The 18,452-nt window shown below is 36.3% G+C and overlaps 1 protein-coding gene across 2 annotated transcripts in view; it reads left to right on the top strand.

Moving 5' to 3' along the window:
- Positions 1-3,230: 3,230 nt before the first annotated feature.
- Positions 3,231-18,452, top strand: part of myo6b (myosin VIb) — a 55,508-nt gene continuing 40,286 nt past the window's right edge. For both annotated transcript variants that reach the window (XM_084392556.1, XM_084392557.1), the window contains exons 1-10: positions 3,231-3,381; positions 12,020-12,161; positions 13,785-13,854; positions 13,948-14,021; positions 15,031-15,160; positions 15,300-15,405; positions 16,159-16,214; positions 16,340-16,437; positions 16,522-16,686; positions 17,084-17,164. In XM_084392556.1, the coding sequence (XP_084248682.1) occupies positions 12,045-12,161; positions 13,785-13,854; positions 13,948-14,021; positions 15,031-15,160; positions 15,300-15,405; positions 16,159-16,214; positions 16,340-16,437; positions 16,522-16,686; positions 17,084-17,164 (897 nt within the window). In that variant the 5' untranslated portion in view covers positions 3,231-3,381; positions 12,020-12,044. The remainder of the gene's footprint in view (positions 3,382-12,019; positions 12,162-13,784; positions 13,855-13,947; positions 14,022-15,030; positions 15,161-15,299; positions 15,406-16,158; positions 16,215-16,339; positions 16,438-16,521; positions 16,687-17,083; positions 17,165-18,452) is intronic.

The following is an 18,452-nucleotide window of genomic DNA, read 5'->3' as shown; positions in this document are numbered from 1 at the left end:
ACTGTAGACCGTTGTGTAAAAGAAATGGCAATACTGCCTCTCATAAATAACATGAAGACTTCACAAAGCAAGTCTTACAATTAACAGCCTAACACCCGTTTGATCGATCTGCAGTGTAAAACAAACCAAATCAAACGAAGATTACAACAGAAATGCAAATTCTAACACATTTGCAAAGTGAAATATGTTCTGCAATAATATTGGCATGTTATGCAATTCATCCTCATAACACATCTGTAGCTTGTCAGATGCAATCAAATGGTAATAAAATGCCATGATGCCATCACAATGCGTAATGACGCACAATGGCTGATCTTGCGCTTCACGCTTTCGCGTGAGTGAAGTTACGTTTCTTGGTTTTCCTCTCTGTGTTTACCATGATTTCGCAATCGTTGAATATTAACTTGTGGGCGTTTCACGGACTATTTATGGGCAACTATGGGCGTGACATGAAGCCGCAAAAGCTGCGCTACATTTAGAATTGATTGTGATTTATTCAGGGAAAACTGCGTAGGATGTGCGTGCGCACAGTTTTATAAATCCGAATATTTCTGTGCGTACGCCTGTCCTATGTTTCATCCGTACGCCACTTCTGACGCAAATCCTACAAAATGTTTTATAAATGAGGCCCCTGATCCCTGTGTACTTAAGACTACAGTATAATATTGGAGGAACCAAATGCAAAAAAAAAAAAAAAGTAAATATTGGCTGACCGATCCGAATATTGATGTCTGAAGTAGTAACAGTCCTTCAAAGGGTTAATGTGCACAATGTTGCGCGCTTGAGAACTACAGTACAAAATAAACTGGATCTGTAGGACCAGAAAGTTCATTAAATTCTCAGTTTGAAAGAAATGCCTCATACTGTAGCTTGTATCATTAGATTAACTTTTTGAAACCTTGAAAACGACCACCTGTGACGACCCTCTCTCGAGATTGCATCCCTGCTGTGTTCTCCATATGAGAAACTTCCTTTATCTCTGTTAATTCTGAAGTGTCAGAGCTAATGAGACTCTTTGAGTGGATTGTTCACTCGGCGCTCAGTTATTACTTCAGTGCTTTGTGGAATTACCCATCTGCCAGCAGGCCAGCAGCATATGGAATGAGTTGTAATTTAAGCTGAAATGTTTTTAAGGGATTGGTTTCCACTGAGGGTATAAGGAGGGCAAACCCAAATAGGGAATTTGTTGTTAGAATTATTATTTTTTTTTTTTTTTTTTTTTTTTTTTTTTAATAGTATTAATGTTTAATAATACATTAATATCCAGTCACACAGAGTGGGCTCTGAAAAATATTCAACAAAAGAAATATAATAATAATAATAATACATAGTATACTATACAGCCAAAAAAAGTGGTGTGTGTATATATATATATATATATATATATATTAGTGTTATTTTATTATTATTTAGATATTTATTTAAATTCTTTTTTATATAATAAAAAGCATTTTTACTATAATAGTATACAAATATTTTGAATTAGCTTTTAATTTTATATTTTCATTATTTTAGTTTATGTGCTTTTATAATTTTTATTAGTTTGTGTTTATATATTTATTTCTATTTAGCTTTAATTTAAATTGATTTGAGTTTAACTTAAAAATGTTTTTAAATATCTTTCGTTTTGGTATTTGAAGTTTGTATTTTTTTTTTTTTTTTACGCTTTAATTAACGATTTTAGTTCGCTGTGGAATTTGTGTACAACTTTGGTTAATTATTCAGATTTTTCGGTATGTTTACCCTATACATTTACAGTGCCATTTCCAGAAATGGATTGAACTCGCATATTCAGACTCGAGCAATCTTCCTCACGAGGCTTATAGTTATTTTTACGAAGCATTCATATAATTTGTTAAACGTTGAGAGTCACAGTGTCCACATGCAGTGGAAATCAAGCTGTTGTTCGCCTCTGTTGTGTTACTGGCATATGTGCTCTGGCACACCTTGTACGATTGTTTTTATCTCTGCAATACTCCTGGGAAATGCAAAAGTCAGCGTGGCATTAAATCTAATTAATGATTCTTCAGGCTTACCAGATGACATAACTGTAATAGTCCTGTTTCGACCTCTTTTGAAATGTTTAGTTGCTTCTGTAGGAGCTGATGTTTAATATCAGATATAATGCTTTATGATTATGTGAGACACTGCAGGCTATTAACCTGTATAAACTCCCTGAGCAACATTTCACCGTGGTCTATAAGTCTTTAAAACTGTTTTTTCTCATAGCTGTTTTGCTCGGAAATTTGATACAGCGCCACGTAGTGAGATATCATGTGTCCTAATTAGATTTACAAACACAAAGTCTGCTTTCAATGAGGGATTAGATTTCAACTTAGGAATACTTCTATAAGTTTTGAATTACAAGCCCTTAAAATATGAATGAGTCTCCAGTTTGTATCAGTTGCACACCTTTTAGTAACCATGACAATCCAGAAGCTCTTGACTTTCTCCTCATCCCTCAAATGACACTGTTTGATCTTCAATAAAGCTTTTTTCAAGTGGGATTTCTTCTTAGAATATTCTTTTACCATTTACAAAGTTGAGGCTTGATAATATTGGTTTGATATTAGAAGACCTGGTCCCTGTTTGTGAGTATTTTCCTCTAGGAACGCAAGTTATTTATCTGTTTAGATTATAGTAAAGACCATGTAGAGATTTTTTGTTGTTGTTGTTGTTGTTTGTTGTTGTTGCTTTTTTCAGACCCATGATGTGTTTTTTTAAAGCATTTGTGAGCTGAGAACATAAAAAGAGAAAAATGACTTTGAAAAAGATTAGGCATATACATTGATATAGGCTATACATAATATAATATAATACAGTATAATATATTATAATATAATATAGTCATAATAATTCTTGTATAGCCTAACATTCTGCTTTACTCAACTTTTATTGTAAGCAAACTGTTGACCATGTGTTAAGGGTTAAAAGTCAGGTCGTTAGATTGATACATGCAGAGGCTGTGTACCAAAAGCCTAGTGAGTTGTCTACCTAGGCAGCATTTGGGGGCTTCAGGGTAATTCAGGGTAAAAGTTTCTAATGCGCGAGCCTATGAGGTGCGTGTTGTTGCGCGCGCCCGTAAAGGCCAAAACGCTGCACGCGCTTACTGTATGCCGCTCACAAAAGCTGTATAGATGTGCAGCTCCTTGTGTTTTGAGACGCGGCCTGTGTCAAGCAGTCACTGCTACTGTGTCACCACTGAGGTCGCTGTTATTCCCGTGGACTTCAGTCTGAAGCCGGACACACTCCTGAGAGGAAGGACAGCGGCTTTGGAAAAGGGAATATCTGACATCCAGGGAATCTGTCACCGCTAAACGGGACAGTCTGTCTCTTCTCTGTCCACAAAGACAGCTGCTATTACCGGATTTTACACATAATGTGAGTGACTTTAATCACTTAATTTATTTTGTGGCTTTTATTTAGAGCAGATATAGGTTTGTTGTTTGGTGTTACAGTAAGTTGTGTTTAATTGCTTTTCCATTAGCGAGCTAGCATGCTGCTAATGAATGTGTCCATATTATTAGTCCGGTGAATCGGCAGGTTAATTTCGCATGTCATTTAATTAAGTAACAAGCTAAATTCTGTTTAAAACACGGGATTTTAATTGTGACTTTTGTATAGTAACGGACCGTTTACTGTTATTGCGCTTCATAAAGCTTCTTGTGTATCAGTTACGTGCTTTATAGTTATGTTTATTCATTCATAGTTTTACTCGTGGTTGTTTTTTAGTGATATTATTTAGTTTTTCCACCCAGAGTTTTGCTTTGTTTTGATAAGTTAAGTGTGTGACCAAAGTTTTCTAGAAAATGAGTAAGTTAAAGGCTTTATGTCATGGAAACTCAACTAGTTGAATGCATTGTTAAAGAGTTTACATTTTGTGTTTTGAAGTCGTGGAAATCATGGGCCAAGTTAACGTTATTTATTTGTGTTTCAATCAAATGAATGATGGATGCTTCGAACACTATTAGGTGACTGTAAACTGCGGTGTCTGCGCATGCGCAACTGTCCTGGTTAAACGGAATGGTTCCACCTTTATAATCTCTCACTCCAACCTTATAATCTATATATATATATAGGCTATATATATATAACAGTAATTTTAGATACCAGTGAACATTTAATCTATTCCAATTTCAATACGACAGCTAAAATGACCTTACTATACATTTAAAACAGTATTAAAGACAAACAGTCAATAATAAAATAAGAACAAATAATCAAATTACTAGCAAAAGCACAAATAAATACAATATAACAAAGATACAAATTAATGTAATAAACAATGCTTTTCAGGTTTTTACAGTAGGTCTAATAGTAGTTTTCAGGTACAGATATTTAATAAAGTAAGCAAATGTAAAATAACACTGATTATTATTTACTGTATAAATGAAAGATCCTTAATTAGTCCTTAATAAATTTAAAAAAGTTATTCAGTCAAGAGCGGTGAGTGATTTTTTTTTATTTTATTCGTCTTGTTTGATTAACATTAAAAACACATACATCTTTTATACATATTTTAACAAAACTAATATACACATATATATTGCAATAAAAGCTAGCATGGTCATTTAAAACATTTTTTTTTTTTATGATTTAGATTATTTTATATAAAATTTAACCTGTTTTATGGAATGACCCGGATAGGACAATAAACGCTCAATCACTCTCAGCTGCCCTGTATTTCTATAAATGTCATCATGCCTTTGTACAATGCAAAAGTATCCAACCTTCCCTGCAGAGAACACGTGATTATGGAAATTGTATTTTAACTAATTTTCAAAATCAGGATTTTAATGTGTGGAAATCATGTTAGTTTATCTACCAACTGGAAGCTTGCTTACTAACTGATAACATTTGGCTTGATTAAGTTTTTATTTATATATATATATTTTTTTATATTTGAACACTCATTTGAATATTTATAACCCAGCAAAAACGCAGTAAAATGTTGCCTTTGGAAGTCGCAACGACACTGGGCTCTTTCCATCCTGTTTTCCATATCCTCTGGGCTATAAAGAGAGCAAGAGCAGAGGAAGGAGGGGGTTTAAACATGTGTGGTACAGGAAACTCACACAACCCTTTCACCCCGAACCATCTCCAATGACAACGTCTGTACTGCTGCCATCAGCATACACGTAATTATGTGCAATTACTCATCTCTCTATGAACATCTCGCTGAAAAAGCGACGAGCCAAAAATGTGGGAAAAGAAATGTCTTTTGTCGACTATCACAATAACGTGGAGCGTTTCTCACAGTTTTGTTGTTATTTTGGATCTGTTGATTCTTGTGGAAGAGACTGTATCTCAGCCAGGCTTGCCAAGAATGCCTTGAAATTTCCAAAGACACGAGTTCATTATCAGTGGAAATTTAATTTAATTTAATTTTATTTTATTTTAAAAGAGGAGTCTTGCATGCTGTTGCATGGATTTTCTTTTTGCACCACACTAGAAAGACTGCCACCCATATTTACGTGTTGCTAAGCAACTTTAGTGCCGAGGTCCTAAGTTCATTTTCTCTTTCATCTCCATATCATTTGTTTCAGTGTCTCAGGCATTTTCAACAAAGCCTTCCTCTCTTTCATAAAATATAGCATTTAGCACAGAATATAACTATAAAATGGTTTTTTTTTGCATCCCTAATGCAATGTCATCATTGTTGTGACACATAATTATAAAGGTTTTATCAAAATGAAATGTGCCAGCATATTATGATTAATTGAACTGAATATCATAACATTAAATGAATTAAACATTAGAAGAATATTTAAACAGATATAAGAAATGATGATAAAGATTAATCAAAAAAAAAAAAAAAAAAAAAAAAAACTGACCTGAACCGTTAAAAGATCTACACTATTTTCTGGTTGAATCTGGATTCAGGTTGCTCACAGTTCTTCCGGAAAAATCGTACAGGTGTAGCTTATCAGATTTTTTTTTTTTTTCTATTTCATGTTACTTCCTTTTCTGGAACCATTCTGTTTACATAATGATCTGCTAGCTAAAATGACTAACTGTGGGAACCATAATACTGTACATATAGTTGCCTGCTCGTAATCCTATTTAAATCCTGGAAAATCAAAGTGAAGGGCATTGTGCCACATTAACTTTGGACTCATCTTGTCTTTGAGTGTGTTCAAATGTCCCTTTTCCATTGCATAGGTCATATTAGGGTCACATCTGATAAGTGGCATGTTAGTGTTACTCTGTGTTAATGTCATGATTTAGATGGATTAGAATGGATTTGGTGTAACAATGAGAAATCAACCTGATGAGATGGCAACATTAAAAATTATATATATACACACACACACACACACACACACACATATACAATGTGCAAAATAGGCACGTTAGTATTTTCACCCCAAAAAAATGGTTTTGAGGACAAGGAGTCTGACACCAGCCGGAGATCTGATCTCACCATCATCGAGTCCATCTGGGATTACATGAATAGACTAAATCCAGAAGAACTGTGGCGACGTCACCCTTTGCGTTTAAAATAGCTTTTGTCCTCGATTACTTTCACAGTTTTTCAGGAAGGTTTCTTCAAGTGTGTTGGAGACGTTCTTCTGGATTTAGTCTGTTTCAGTTTTTTCTGTTTCTTCATGTAATCCCAGGTGGATTTGATGATGGTGAGATCAGATCTCCGACTGGAACATACTGGTTGTTGTCAGACTCCTTTTGCATACAAAAATCTTACCAGATTATTACAATTAATGGCAAAAGGAATGTTTGGAAATGTAAACCGATATCACCTACTGGCACACTGCAGCAAAATATATAAATAACTGGATTAAAAAACTTTTTTTATTGATGAAAACACCAATGTGCTTAAGTACTGTGTGTGTGCGTATATATATTATATATTAGTTATTTACTTTAGTTTTCAGAAGATCATTATTTCAAATTAGTATGTTTTATTTTATTCCTTTAAATTATTATTGTTCTTGTGATTTCTAGAATTGAGAAGGTCTTGGAAATTGAAATGATCTTAAAAGGTCATGAAGAAAAACAATATCTACACCTTTATGGTCATCCCAAAAATATTGAATTGACAAGAGAAAGTCATGGAAAAGTCAAGAAGGAAATGTATTGGCCAGAAGGTTTAGAGCCAGTTCTAACTTCTGCTCCATAAATATGTTCACCTTATTGAGTACACGTTACAAAGATGCTTAATGAACAGATCATTATGTTTTTAGCACGTATCAAACATCTGATTTTCCCAAGACCGATTCAGCACAGAACAAAGCTTTCAGAAAGATGTAATGTGCCAGATAGTTTTCTGATGAGCAATGCTTTAGACCTGAAGCGTATGCCAATGCCTTGTTCTGAAGTCTTTGTTCCTTTCAAAAGAATCGAGTGATTGGCACATACAGTACTGAGCATATAATGAGGTTAGCTAGCGTGCTTGACAATTGATAATTGTGCCATGGGGAACTCTTGGGACCAGGCCAGAGAATAGGAAACGTTGCTCTGCACCGAACCTCGAGCAGTTATCACGTCCTACCTCACTCACACACCAGACGTCTTTGACGTGAACGCTGTTCTCTTGGCAGGTATAATAACGCTCTTGTGATTAACCATTATTACTTTTGTAGACTTTGACAGCGGTTCAGTTACAGGTCATGCAGTTTGCGGCACGCAGTGGATCTCATGGATCTTAACGGATGTCATTGTCATCCAGTGCTTCAGATAAATGTTAAAAAGGGAATTATATTGAACAGTGTAAGAAGTCTATGGTTTATTGTAGGATCAAAGAGTGATCAGATAGGGCCGCCAGCTGTTCTCTCAAGAGGAGAAGTCTGTGCAGATAAAGATGGCTCAAATAGCAGTAGCTTAAATCCACTATTACAGGATAAAGCCCATACCTGAGAGGAATAACAAGATAATTGGAAAAAAAAAAACATGGAGTGAAAGGCCAGGAGACTAAAATACCTCAACAGAACTGCTGTAGAGACACATTTGCATGAAAATGGCCTAATTTTCCAAAACATCATTAAGTGGCATAAAAGAGCACATTTTTACCTTTCATAAAAATGTTAGACCATAGTGGTGTTTGCTAAGCCGAAGATCACAATTAATATTCATACTTAGACTAATGGATTTGAACAAACTGTATGATTTTTCAACTTGCAGATGATTTAAAAAGGGGGGACCCCCATCTGGCTCATGTGATGATTGTGGGGACTTCAGACTTCCGTATGCTGGTGTAATCTGATCCGATAGCTATCCTTCTCGTATGCATCTTGGAGGGAGTTCACACTTGGTATTTTTATGATGGGATTTAGTCTGATCAGTAAAAATGTATGAAGTGACCAAGCACTTATATTGAGACTTAAGCATGGGCTCTTTTGATGTAGGCCAGTAAACAACTAGGCCTACTCAAAATGGCCTAGCAGTAGAAACCACACTGAACACTAACAATTTAGCAACCAAGTCAAGTTTAATTATATTTCCCCTCAAAGATAATTATTTCATTATCTATCGGGCTTTGGGACACGAGCAGAGCATCTATTGTCTCATATCTTCATGTTTTCGCCCGTTATTCCAATGCAACTGAAACTGTTTGTAAATGGTCAGAAAAGTGAATTATAGGCTATCTTCCTCACAAGCGGGACATTTATTTTAGATGTTGCGCTACGGGGAATGCGGAACTGAATTACCAGTGCATGTGAAATGCATTGTACTAGTACAGAGCCTTGCACACGACATGATATAAAAAATAAATATTGTTAATTCGTTCCTACAACTTATTATTTCGGTCCACGTTTAATTAATTTGTTCCCTTTAATCTGTAAATTAAAACTAGTTACAAATTAGTACAACGCGGCCATGCTTTAACTAAAATGAGGAAACAAATTAAATATGTGGGAACGGATTCTTAATTCATGGCCACATTATCTTTAATTTTCCCCCAGCATGTCATGTCCAGGATACCGTATAAACTTGACGTGCCTTGCTTTGCCTAATAAGCACAAACTGTGTTACAATTAAATGTGACGAGAGAAAGCCATGAGATATTTCTATGAATGATTAGGTTAGGTTAGGGAACCAATGCCATCTTTTGCTTTAGCAAGTAAAAAGGTGCCACAGTAAAAGATGCAAAATATGGATTAAAAGTGAATGAAAGGAAGAAAATAAACATTCCAAAGAAAATAAGCAAAAATATAGAATGTGACGGTGAGGATTTTTGGGAAAAGAAACAAGAGATTCCATATCCAGTGTAATACCTCACAAAATATTGTTAAATTCGTGGAAAATTCGAGTGACCAACCTGCAAAACAGAACACAAAGCCTCGCTAAGGCTCACGTACCTCTCTCATTCGGCATGGATCCAAATGTTACCATGGCAACGATGTAACATTTGCCTTCTAACCAATTATTTATTTTGTGAACAAAGCTTTGTACTTTACTCGTGTCCTAATATTCACGTAAAAAAAAAAAATACGGGATCATTTTATTAATGTGAATTTAATGATGTTAATTGCAAACATTGCACTTGTGTTTTAAAATACAATGCAACTATGAGCACCATGATAGGCTACCATTTACGTGCATTCAGCGTTCACTGTGACAAGATATGAAACTCTACAGCCAACAATAACTTCTGTTTTAGCAATGTTTGCAATTAACATTATCGCCATTTGAAGTTAAATGATCCTAAACTACGGCGTGTTTGCTTCATTTTATCAAATGATCATAATCAAATCAATTATTTTTACAATCCTACCAGCATTTTATTTAGACTAAAAAGCCTTTTCATTTGAGCGAGGAAGTGCATCACTAACGTTAATCTTTAGACACTTAACACATATCTGTAAAATAGTAGCCTTTCTGTAGCTCCAACTGTATATCTTTAAAGTAAAGCAAGGTCATGGGTTTGAATCCCATGGAATACAGGCATTAGAAAAATGTATTGCTTGAATGCAATGCAAGTCATTTTGAATGACTGCCAAATGCCTAAACGTAAATGTAAAATAGGCGGTTATAAATAATTGTGCAAAATAATTATTTTATAGTTATTACATAATTATATGTTGTTTAGCCCTAGAAAACGTACTCTTTTCTTTCAAATGTGTTGGCGTTTATTTATTTGTTGGTGTGAATATACAAGGGCTGGGTATTGACACAAATTGCACGATTCGATTCAGTTTTGATTCACAAGCTTGCGATTCAATTCCGAATTCAATGAATTGAATTCTGATCAATTGGGGTATGTATCAGTACAATACATTGCAAAATATCTCCCAACTAATTCTGTAAACAGGGACCACCAGTTGGAACATCACTATACAATTAAAGCTTAAAATGAACTGATTTTTGCATAGGCTTCTTGCATTTAATTTATACATAAGGAAGTTTTTATGATAACAACATTATAATAATTACTTTTTAATGACGTAATCATGTTTCTACTAGGAATGCACTGACATTTTGAAAGAGAAAAACAGCCGAAAATATATGCCGCCCCAACCTGTCCCGTGCCTCAGTATTCAGCGCCCAGGTTTCTATCTCGCTCTCGCCGTTATCACGTGTGTGACCCTCCGCTCAATATTCTGCTCTATGCACATGCTCACGACCTGTGCGAACGCTCCACTCATGTACCGCTCACGCTCATCAAAAAAGCAAAGTCCGCTTATAACGCGGCAACATGAAATTTCTATGTAGTAGTAGTACAGTATAATTGTTTCTGTTTGCAATAGCCTTGCTCTTCTGTAACATGGTGTGGTATAGCTGTGCTGCTGGGCAACTCTGGAAAAATGACGCTACCCTCTCGTTCACTGATCCGCTCCCGCTACGCTCTGCTCACAAACTCTGATAATAATAGCTTTGTAGAACAAAACTCCGTTTTGTTTTGTCCTGTCAATCACAGCAGTTTCCGATTCAATCACGCATTTAAATACGGTTGTCAATCTAGAAACTTTGCAGTGTGCTTAGCGGCATGAAAACTAAACTTGTGTTCAGATTGTGAATGGTTAATAAACAGAAAGCAAGAGACCTTTAGAAACACTAAGGCTGACTGTAGTGCAAGCTGCACTGAATCGCACTCTCGTGAAAACTCAATGGACCTTGTCTTAATTGTACAGGGTGGGCCATTTATATGGTATTTGGTATATGGTATTTATTATATGGTTTATATGCCACAAACAGGACTTTAATATCACCAACCATTCCCATGTTATTACGGTGTATCCATATAAATGGCCCACCATGTACAATGAATCTCTTATTTACATTGTGTTTACAATCTGTTGGTTATAATTTGGTATAATGGTATATTATATGTTATTAAAGCAGCTATGTTCACAAACCACTATAATTAGAAGAGAAAAGCAAGCAAAATGGTATTTATGGTTTGAATTTCATAATAAAAATGATAGAATTTGTAAGACTTTGTTTCATATCAAAATGGAGGCACATTACAAAGCTTCATTCATTCACCAACTGAAAACAGCATAGACCAAAAGATCGATACTTTGGGTTTAAGAATCGATATCCGTTCACCAAAAGAGGAATCAATTAAAATCGAGAAATCAATATATATTTTTGACCCTGCTGTAGGATAAACTCACGATTCATTTATTTAATGGTGAATAAGTGGAGAGTAACGGCAGCTTCAGGACCAGTTTGACAGTTCCATGCGACTGCTACTTGGAGGCAAAATGCGACTCAAAATGCAATCATACTCTAATGTCTGAGATAGTGGAAGTGAGCTTTGCGTGGGAAAGCACCACTCACATTTTCTTCTGAGTTCTAGATTCAGTTTGCTTTGTACATTATGCATATCAAGACTTTAAAGTGGCTAATGTTACAAGTTATTTTGTTATTTTCATTACAATCATCTATACTTGAATGAGATGACCTTGTTGGCTTCCACCTGCTGCAATCTTAAAGACATTTTGTTTACAGTCACATGGTTTGTGTTAAACAAATCGCAATTACGTTTCTTTTGAACAAGCTTTGCATTCTGTCAGCCAAGTCAGTGTTTAATCTTAACCCTGTGCGTGTCTTCCAGAGCTGCGGTGTAGTTGTGGGGTGCAATGGAGGATGGGAAGCCTGTGTGGGCGCCCCACCCAACCGACGGGTTCCAGCTGGGCATGATAGTGGACATTGGTGCGGATGCACTCACTATAGAACCTCTCAATCAGAGAGGAAAGGTAAGACGTCAGCTTTGCTGCCCATTTATCCTGTGAGCATTTAACCGGTGACCAAGCAGGTGGCAGCTATTGTTTTTGTGCCATGTTATCAAGCCTCATATGTTGATACGAAGGAAAAATTAGTTGCTAAGCACCTGTGATGATCCTCGGCTGAGCCCAGCGTACCTCGGGCGATCATGTGATCAGTGTTTCTGCTGATGTGAATCCTTCCCACCACACGCATGATTAACTTCATGATGTGTATAAAAGGCCTCCAGGTATCTGAGCAATAGGTAAAATGTGAGAACATGTGTATGTGGAATAGTGCTGTGCCACGTAAGGGTGTCACTTGCAGGGGCTTTGAATAAGTAATAAGCTCTACCTGCTGCAGGTGTGCGGATCACATTACACTCAGGGTATATTCATTAGAAGAAAAAAATCCACCTGTGTGTCTCAACTACTTACACACTCCCTTAGAGATGGGGGCGCTGTGTGTGTAGAGGGGGATATTTTCGAAAAATGTACCAGAAGATTAGAAAACCTATACACGCACACACGTTTACTTAGCTATCTAAATGGGGACATTCCATAGACGTAATGGTTTTTATACTGTACAAACTGTATATTATCTCCCCTTACACTAACCCTAATCCTAAACCCAGCCATCACACAAAACTTTCTGCATTTTTACATTTTTAAAAACCTTTAATTACTTTATTTTATACCAGATTTACCTAAACGTCCCTATTTGGAGGTTTTTGTCAGGTTTTGGTCACTTCTGGGTACAAATTTGTCCCCAAAATATAGTTAAGTAGGTACACACACAACTTTTCTTGAAAAAGGTATTTTTCGAACCCTACATGAATACAAACAGTATAAAAACTGTGTTTTTTAAACTATAGATTTACATTTTTTCCTTATCATTGACTCTCTGATTTGTCATTGATCCATTAGCTTTTATTAACAAATGGTAAACAATGTGTGAAAAGTTCCCACTAGAATATACAGTATCAAGGTTGTGAATGTTTTTAGGTCAAAGAGGTTGTTGATATTGATGACATTGAGGCAGATAATATCTGTCCAGTGAGGTACTAATCTAAATGGCTTATATAAATATGACAGAGTGGAGGAATAACGTAAAGCTGGAACGTCAGCGTGGACGAGATGGGTTTTCTGGGAAAGGTCAGCTTGTCTCATCTCGCTCTGAATAATGCACCGATGTGATGGGCAGTTTTGGGTGTCTTATAATGTGTCATGTAATGGATTTCGCAGCTTATGTTCTCACCTTTCACATTAACATGACTTTACTGTTTCTTCTCCGCATTATGGCTGCCATTAGACACAATCAATCATGGCTGACCTAGCACCTCTCTTCAGTGTCATTTGTGCTGTCGTAATGTATGAAGACCTTGAGTGTTTATAGCTTCACACCTCAGTGAAAGTAACCAGATAGACTCGGTAGTGAGAGAACAAACGGCTGCCATCATCTACTTATTTTTTGTCCCATTAATCTTCTGTGTGGTTGTAAACTATATGGACTTTTATTAATATGGATAAATAGTGAATGTAGCCAGTTATTGTTTGGCCAGTTTTTTCATTTGGCCAGAGGTCACAAAGTTGATGATGCTCATTTTGACTTTACAGACGTTCCTGGCTCCCATCAGTCAAGTTTTTCCTGCTGAGGATGATGTAAACAAACACGTTGAAGACAACTGTAAGTATAGAACTTCTCTGGGGCCAATAGTATCACGTTAAATACTTAAGCTTATGATGTTCATTGATATGCTCATATTTACTTGGCTTCCAGGTTCTCTTATGTATTTGAATGAGGCCACTCTTCTTAACAACATCCGTGTTCGTTACAGCAAAGACTTGATCTATGTAAGTAAAATGCTTGTTCTGAATTCTTGTTTTTCATAATTTCTATGCCTTTTCCAACGCCAAAACTGCGCAAGTACACAGTTACTTGGCCAGTGGATAACATAAGCATGGTCCAATTGTACAGACTTAAGGTGCGGTCACATTAACAAAAATTTGCAGTTAAAAAAAAAACATTTCTACATGGTTGACTGGTTTGGGACAATAACTCTTTATCAAAGTCTTTTTTTTTAAATCACTATGGGGAAAATGAATGGAAAAAAATCGCACCATTAAGTTTAAGCCAATGTATGTTGGGCAGGCTGGGATGCTCAAATGAACAGAATAGATTTATGTTTTTAAAGCACCACTACTTGCACTAAATTACACACATCACCTTTAAATATGTATAACAAATTGATTCTCTGATAAATTAAAGCCTCTTCTAATGAAACTACATTTAAAAATTTTAACAGATTTGGGCCATTTATGGCATGATGCATTCACATGTTTTGCTTAACAGTCACCTCAGGGCAGTGCAGGCCTTCCAGGTTCACGCTAAACCCCACAGATCTCATTGGCAAGCATGCCTGCAGGTACGGAGCTGATGGGCATGTTATTGTCGTGCTCCAACGGCCCTTATTAGCCTCTCATCTGAGAGACGCCGGTCCAGCTGTCAGCGCACGCTCATCAGCACAGCGCACAAGGCTGTCAGGAGACTGCCCAGGCCCTGCCCTAGTGTGACTGCACGTCTCAGATGACCCAGCTAATCCTGGCCAGACGCTATCAAGTTGCCCAATGCACTTAATTAGGTCCTGTGAGGTAGCGGTGCTCCGCATGGCGTGGCTAACCTGAAAGTCTGAGGCTTTGAGTGAGAGCGGTTAAAACATTGCTCTTCGTCTGAGCCGTCCGACTTGTCAACTATTGGTCGGGACTTCCGGTTTGCCCAAAATATGTAAAACTGTAAATACAAAAGCACACACCCAACAAGGAACGTTTCAAATGTTCTCGGACCCTGTTTGTTTTATTTCAGACTTTTGTGGCTAACATCCTGATTGCTGTGAACCCGTATTTCGACATCCCGAAACTCTACTCCCCAGAGTCCATTAAGAGCTATCAGAGACGCTCTTTGGGGACACTTCCCCCTCATGTCTACGCTATTGGTGAGTGGACATGAATGTCTGTCTAATAGGACACTTGAGGATTTAATTCTAAGCACAAAGTCTTTATTTTTGTAGATTTTTTTTAAGGTAACTACAGTACTGACAGTGATTTTGACAAACGTCTGTCTCTCTCTCTCAGCGGATAAAGCCTACAGAGACATGAAGGTTCTGAAGATGAGTCAGTCCATCATTGTGTCCGGTGAATCTGGTGCTGGAAAAACAGAAAACACAAAGTTTGTTCTCAGGTGTGATAACTCTGTCTATTTATGGAATGATGAAAACACTTCAGTTACAAATTTCATACATATATACAAGGGTCCAAATTCATTCATTCATTCATTCATTCATTCATTCATTCATTCACACACACCTTCCAGTGGTGGATTGAGATTTTTTTTAGATATGAAAATATATTTAGCATTTCTTTTTTTAATAAAAATACATTATGTCTGTGAAACTGCTCAAAATCATAAAGACCCATTGTAATATTCATTATGGTAACTTAATACGATGATTATTTCGCATGTTTTGCCACATCTTGAAAAAATGGGTAGGTATCCTGAATAAACTTCTGATGATAAATTTTCCGCTGATGTAATAATGTTGCAAGAAATATTACTTGAACAAATCATCATATTCAAATGATTTCTGAAGGATCATGTGACACTGAAAACTGAAGTAATAATGCTGAAAATTCAGCTTTGCCATCACAGGAATAAATTACATTTTAAAATATATTCAAATAGAATACCGTTATTTTAAATGGTAATTTAGCAGAATAGTATTTTTTGTACACTGTATTTTGATCAAATAAATGCAACCTTGGTGAGCGTAAGAGACTTCTTTCAAAAACAATAAAAAATCTTACCAAACTTTTGAATAGTTGAATGTTGCAGTGCTCAGTAATGTTGATGGTTAGTAAATATGTTTTATGTTTTATTGGACCAGTTTTGTCATTAATTTCATCATTTTTTGATTCTGTATCTGTTTAATTTCAGGTATTTAACCACATCTTATGGAACAGGTCAAGATATAGATGAGAGGATTGTTGAAGGTAGGTTCTCCAAAGACACTTAGAACTGGTTGTCTTGTACAGTAGTGTTTGATTTTTGCATATGATACAAAATCTATGTTTGTAATATGTGTGTAATATGTGTGTAATATGTGTGTTTCATGCAGCCAACCCCTTGCTTGAAGCTTTTGGAAATGCAAAGACGGTCAGGAACAACAACAGCAGTCGGTTTGGAAAGTTTGTGGAAATTCATTTTAATGAGAAGGTAAACTTTGTCTTAGTCTGAAGACAAGAGTGTGTCCTCTGTAAGACTTCATGTAGTTACTAATTGTGTTCGTTGTGTCTTCAGAATGCGGTTGTGGGCGGTTTTGTCTCGCACTATCTGCTGGAGAAGTCTCGGATTTGCATGCAGAGTCCAGAAGAGAGAAATTATCATATATTTTACAGACTCTGCGCAGGGGCATCGGAGGACATCAGGAACAGGCTTCATCTCAACTCTCCGGAAAACTTCCGGGTCAGTTTCCTTTGAATTGTGTATCAGGAAGCTGGAAATCATTTTACCAAGCACTTGAAACTTTCAGCTGGAAACTTCGAGACTCTCTGTTATAATTGGTGCAATAAAAGCCACCTAACAACTGTGACCATAGCAAGCAGACTATCGAAGCACAGTGCCAAATGAAGTGGCAAAGCATTTTATCAAATCCAATAAAATCCTTTAATACCTTAGTTTAGGTTATCTGATTTCAAGCCTTTGTATATGTGAGGTTTCAAGCCCGCATATACATGAGATACCATGAAACTGTAGATGTGCCACTAGATGGCATATTTGCTTTACAATGATTATGAATGTGTTTCTGCTGTTTCTATTCTCATTTGTTAACTTTCATCATTGTGTGTTTGTGTTCACTCAGTATTTGAATCGTGGCTGCACGCGATACTTTGCAAACAAGGACTCGGATAAACAGATCATGCAAAACAGGAAAAGTACTGAGGTACGTAGAATCGTCTTTGTTTAGGAATCTCTGGGGCAGTACCGTGATGAATCTTTTCCTTCTTCCTCTGTGTTGATGAACATTTGTGACAAATCTAAAGTGCTAAACAGCACTAAGCTAAGCTGTAGTTAAGATTTCAGATTCATTTTTGATATATGATCAAATCCTCACAGTTCCTTTTGTTCATGTAGTAAAAATTAAGACTAGGGGACGTGCTGAGTGAACAGACCTTGACCACAGTCAAAATCTCTGAAGTTGCCGGATCACCGTTTTGCCTCAAATAGAATTAGTTACCCTCACAAATGAGTTCACATCTTTGATGAATTATGTAAAGTGTAATAAATTCCAGCGTTGTTTTGTTGTGTTTGCACACGGCCCTCTCTGGAGACTGAGCCCATCAATTGATGTTATTGTTATCAAGGGCCATTATTATAAATCATCGTTGTGTTGAATCCCTGTGGAGGTGATGAGATATTCATTAGCTGCTGTTTCTGCCGGTGCAGTAGTTCATTTGCTAGCTCAACACTGTCTATTTCACTGTATTTTCAGATGAAAATCTAAGATTAGTTTCTTACCCCAAATTCACAGATGGTTCTTTTCTTGTTGTGGTTTTTTTTTTGTCTCCTTTTTTATAATCCTTGAACAATTGAATCTCATAATGATTTTAGGTCGGTATTAAAATATGCAATCCATCTTTAATTGTGAATCAGGCTCTGGTCCAAAACCTAGTGAGCGGTCTCATGTCTAGATAGTCTTTTAAGACTGCATCCTAATCCTAACCAAGATGGAACCTCTTAAGTGACTAAATTTGGACTCTTTACAAAGGCAGCAAGTCTGCGCCACAAAAATAGAAATGAATTGACTCGACTTACTGTTGATTCCAAGTGTTAGATTAGCATGCTGCTAAACTAACAGCATGATAATCTAATAAGCATAAAAATACAAAGCACACATAAACATTAGTTTTAAAATAGTTTTTTTTAACATTAGTTTTAAAATATATTTAGTGATAATTGAATTAGATTTCAGTGTATTTATGATTTTTGTTCAACTTCTTGTTAGCCATCTTGAATTGAATTGTACTCTGTGCATTCAGGGATTGCCTTCCGAACAAAAGATATGTACGAGGCTGCTTTAAAATTTAAACAATACTATGTTTTTATAATCGCTTCAAACTACAAAGCCTCCCCTTGTCAAAGACATTATTCAAAGGCCCCCCAAAATATTTCCCGTACTTCTGCTGTAATGACAAAGCTGAGTATATTCATATTTACAGAAACTAGTAGCA

Source organism: Rutilus rutilus, assembly GCF_951802725.1.
Source record: "Rutilus rutilus genome assembly, chromosome: 21".
NCBI lineage: Eukaryota > Metazoa > Chordata > Actinopteri > Cypriniformes > Leuciscidae > Rutilus > Rutilus rutilus.
Note: the sequence above shows the minus strand (reverse complement) of the source record. Positions and strands in the feature narration are given on the sequence as shown.